Source organism: Apteryx rowi, unplaced genomic scaffold, assembly GCF_003343035.1.
Source record: "Apteryx rowi isolate R43461 unplaced genomic scaffold, aptRow1 scaffold_88, whole genome shotgun sequence".
NCBI lineage: Eukaryota > Metazoa > Chordata > Aves > Apterygiformes > Apterygidae > Apteryx > Apteryx rowi.
The window spans coordinates 88,441-93,400 of NW_020451182.1; the positions used below are offsets into that span (position 1 = coordinate 88,441).

General features: G+C 45.0%; 1 protein-coding gene across 1 annotated transcript; it reads right to left on the reverse strand.

The window, feature by feature from the left end:
• Positions 1–255: 255 nt before the first annotated feature.
• FCF1 (FCF1, rRNA-processing protein) lies at positions 256–4,910 on the reverse strand. Its single transcript, XM_026090903.1, has 8 exons — positions 4,869–4,910; positions 4,712–4,779; positions 4,501–4,572; positions 4,047–4,195; positions 3,598–3,670; positions 2,559–2,646; positions 2,029–2,123; positions 256–875 (listed from the first exon to the last, which is right to left on the reverse strand). Exons 1-8 carry the CDS (start codon positions 4,869–4,871, stop codon positions 827–829), a joined length of 597 nt encoding a protein of 198 aa, XP_025946688.1. The 5' UTR covers positions 4,872–4,910; the 3' UTR covers positions 256–826.
• Positions 4,911–4,960: the final 50 nt, after the last annotated feature.

The following is a 4,960-nucleotide window of genomic DNA, read 5'->3' on the forward strand; positions in this document are numbered from 1 at the left end:
GTGCCAAGCAAAAAGGACAGAGAATGTCCCCAGTCCCAGAAAGACCCCCTACCACCAACCTATGCATATAAGGAAAAGGGCTAGGCTGCCAGCTGGTTCAGTACAAATACCCTGTGAGATGATGCCATCTTACCAACATACCTTGTATAGGTACGAAGACATATTAAGGATGTAATAAGAACCTATAAAAGCAAGAGAAAATCTGATAGGTACACAGTGATGCACCGAGTTTCAGGAATCTGAACAGGACACTAATCCAATTTCACTCACTGTATTGAGGTACAGTTAAATAAGAGACGATCAATTCTAAATAAAATCTTTCAGTCCAGTGGTTCAGAGGAGGGATGCCAACTGGTGCAGACTTGACCGTTCTTCTCCAGAACATAGATTCCAGGTTGCCTGTGGGGCAGACATGAGGGAGTTTGCCAGAGGAATACTTGTCCTGCTGCAGGTGTAGAGATAATAAACTTCAAAACTTGTGATTCCATGCTCAGCTGTATTTGGACCATTGCCAATATTTAATTCAAGATGCTGACAGGACTTTTTCCAATGATCCCAACATGAACATGAAGAGGGATTCAGGCATGCTTTGCCCTGCAGTCCCCCTTTTCTCATATCATTCTCCCAGATACAGGTTCTCAGGACAGTCAGAAAAAGGATGAATAAAAGCAGAAGCTTCCAAGTGGCTTTTTCTTAGAAGATCAAGGCTATGAAGTCAGTCCAATGTCACCCATAGTCCTAGGAGCAGGGTCCCAGCAAAAAAGATAGCAGGAGAGCTGGAAACAGAAGGACCCGTATACTGGTACTGATGGCTTGCCTGGACAGGCTAGAATCGAGGAGCTCCATAATCATCTGGCATCCTCTCAATATTGTATCTGCAACAGAAAGAGGGAATGCCTGTGAAGACAACCTACTCCATATTACTTCCCTCCCCAAACAGCAAGAAGCTAACAGGCAAACTGAACTGCTAGCAAGAAGTTTTGCTCCATTTCTCTCTGCAGCTCAGATCCCCAGGAAGAAAAAGGTATTACTTCTGAGAAAAGTGAAAAGACTTCATAAGGTTATCACTGTCATTCAAACCAAACTCCCTAAGGCTCAGGCATCTTAGAAACTCACCAGAGAAGAAAATATGGTATTTTCATAAGATCTGACTTAGGAAGTAATGTTAAGACTTTAGTTTTAGTACTAGACCATGGTGGAGAATAAAACTTCAGCCATTCAACATAGATTCATGGGCACAACAAACAGGGGCAGAGATGTTTTGAGAGAAAAATGTTCTAAGCCACATTCCAGTTACAGATCAGTTAAGACCTTGCATATTTATAGCAATCAACTTCCTTGTTTCTGACATACTGCTCCCTGCCTACAAATTACTAGACTTTTGCTCTCCACTGTTAGCACAGCTGCCTCCCTTCCAGTATCTCCCTCATCCCATCTGAAGACTTTTTCCCTTTTCTCTCCACATCCTGATTTCTCTCCACATCCTGATTTCTCTCCACATCTACCAAACTGTGAAACAGTTTGACATAGTTACTTTGCAAAGTAAAACTTATAGGTTGTACATCATGTAGAAGAAATATGAAAATACTGGAGGTAACAAACACACCACCATCCTTCCAAGTTGGTTTGATTTTTGGCTAAAAAGCAAAATCAGTCTCTTAGCTGAGGGTACAAAAAGCTACCCAATAGAACAGAACAAGACCTTTTCCTCAGGAACCTATACAATCTATTTGCCTAATAATCCTGATGACGTGGCTGATAAGCAAAACTAATCCATGGAAACACTGACCTCAAGGAAGCTAGTTTTCCAGGTAAAAGCAAGCAAACATGGGGACTGCAATAAAGATGGGTCTGCAATCAGTCTTTTCCCAGTAGCAAACATATTTCTACTTTAGGCAAACACTAGACCCTTTACAGCATTGTGTGCTATAGAAAACGCAAGAGAGAAAGCTCAAACAAGATGGCAGTAAAGTCCTATCCAACAACGATTCTACCAGGCAATGTTTCCTCCCGTGAGAGGTCCCTTACCTGTGCCTGGAAATATACATTATAGGCACTCCTGGGATTTTTCGTATTCTCCGCTTGAGCTCTTTATCCACTGTGGCCACTATGTAACATTTGTGCTGCAAAAAAGAGGCAAGTCAGATTCAACACTAGTGAATCAGCATAAAGCAGACAAAGCTGAGCAAAAGCTTCTATTCACTTAGCTCATGTTACACCAGAGGGTACAAGTCCTTCGTGAGACGCTACCAGGCTAGAATGCCAGGTACAGAATTCCACAGCAGATTAGAAACATCCTTCTGCTCATCAAAAGAATCCAAGAAACATCCAAAGGCTGTCCAGCCCTCCCAACTGCCACCGTTCCCGCCCTAGATGCTCTTTGATACTCTCTAATACAACAAGACTGTGCCCTCCTAGGTTACACTAGGGACTGAAACTGCCCCTTAACTAGATTTTACCATTTCTTTGCAGGAAATTTTTAAGTCATCAGTAGCTAGGAGGGTTCAGCAACCTTTAGTGTGTTAGCACAGCATGGGAATCATCAGAAACAGAAGTACCTGAGTGACTCTCTGTACCAAGCAGTCATCTGCATAGGTCCCTTTGTGCATACATGGCAGGCGTTCAAATCGAGGGTCTTTGGCAATTCTGTAGGGACAGATAAGGCAGCATCACAGCAATCAGACCAGTAGAGGTGTATAATAATATAGTATGGAGGAACAGGAACACCCCTTTTAGATATACAGCATGCAATCCTCAAGACAAGTGCTTAAGCGATGAGCAAATGGTACACCCTGGTCAATTGAAATGAACAACAACAACAACAAAAAAAAAAAGAATGCAAATTGTCTGGCTAATTATTAGGTAGGAGTTATGTATTTCTTGTTAGCTGGGTTCAAGATCCCCACAATGTTAGGCTCTTGCCTAACAGAGAAAAGTCATTTGAAACAAGTTATCCATGGTGAGATCTAGAATATCTTCTAGTACCTGATCTTTCAGACTGTACATACAGGGATGCTCCACTTCCTCTCTGAAGTGGAACATGAAAACTACTCAGGAGCTGCACTTTGATACTATACCACACAACAGGTCAGAGTAAAAAGTAAAGAAGAATACATGTGACTGGTACACCAGGAGAGCACAAACTGCATTGGACTAGTTTTCTAAAGATCACAGAATAATCTGGTTCTAGATTATCAGTAGATGTTGCATACTACTGCAGGAATAACATGAGGCATAAATGAAAGGTTCCAGAAGACTTTCTTTAATTTTGTAAGTTATCTTTAAAAAGAAAAAAAAAAAGCCTTCTTTGGAGAGACTGCAGGAAAGTGTTACTTTGAAAGGCATAGGAAAAAAAAAAAAGATTTACATATTCATGTTACGCACTTTTACCTAGCATTTAGTTTTGAAAAACTGTCTCAAACTTAGGCCTTAATACTGATTTCATACAGCCAGGGAAAAAAGCAAGTTAGGGACTCTGGAACAACCTAAAAACCCTCTAGTGTGAAAGCACTGTCACAGAAAAGCCCTTTTCACTTCTTCATACTAAAATAGTAACCTCTACAAAAAGAGAGGAAGAGAGGAACACCCTGCACCTACCTTAATGCCACACGATACCTCTGTCCTAACTTCTCAATTTCAGCCATAACACAATCTGTGATACATGGAATACCTATATGTGAAAAGCATTAAAAACCTGTATTAGCATCTCTTTAGAGACCTCTACAGTATTGCTCACATGCCCAAGGGTAGTTATCTGTCACAAAATTCTATACCATATTGGTTACAATTTTAAACTTTTAAGAACTGATAAGGATGCAAAGTGACTAAATGCAAAATGACAGAGTAGTTGAGCATGCAATGATACGTTTAGATTTTCAAGTTATTAAAGTTTTAACTTTGTGAGATTAGTATTTAAGACTGTTGTTTGACTGAAACCAGAGACAGCTTTAGGGCTAACAAGGGACAAAAGAAGTGAGCTCTGTGATTAGCAAAGATCTGCAGCACTACATGGTCCAGAAGAAGCTGCAAGTGATGCAGATACTCACATTTGGCATAGAGGCAGTCCATCATTGACTGCACTAGGTCCAGCTTGGCTTTGATGGAGAAGTTGATGAAGTTAGTATCAACCAGGATGTGATAAGGAGGGCCCAACTGCATATTATATTGGAAGAACAAACACGAGGGATGCTGGGGGCTGTTAGAAAAGACAAAGAATTCATATCAGTTAATGGCGATTGACAACATATCAGTTTCTACCAGGTGCGCAGATTGAAAGAAGGTTAACAAGGGCACACAATCCAAGGCACCTTAGAAGAGCAACTCACCAGGCCTCCCGCTGCCTCCTGAGCCCGCTCCCTTGGCTTAGGGCAGCATTTCCTGCTCTGTGTCAACCACGTCTTCAGAACAGCTCCGGCAGGTTTGCTCGGAAATGCCCTTAATCACAATCCGCGGCGGGGCTCTCCCCCCCGCCCCGGCCCCACAGCCGGCCCGGGCACTTACACTTCCCGCTCCTTGATGGCGCTGGGATCCTCCTTCTTCTTCACTGGGGCTTTCGCGCGGTCCTTCGGGTTGCTGCAAGGAAGCACAGGCACTCCTGGGGGCGACGCCGGGGCAGGGCGCCGAGCGGTGCGGAGAGGCCTGCCCGCCCCCCCCGCCCCCGCGGGACACCGGGACGCCCCGGCCCGGCCCCGCGCCCGCCCGCGACACTCACATGCGCTGGTCCCGGAGGCTGATCATGCGCTTCACCACCGCGTACTTCCGCGCCTTCTTCTGCTTCCCCTGAAAGGAGACGCAGCCGCCGTGAGCGGGGAGCCGCGGCGGAGGCTCCGGCCCCCCCGGCCCCAGTCCCGGCCGCAGCCCCGACTCACCATGCCGCCGCCGCTTCCGCCGCGGCACCTCACGTCACTGAGTCCCGCCAGGAAGGCCCGTTGGCGGCGTCACTTCCGGCCGCCGGCACGGG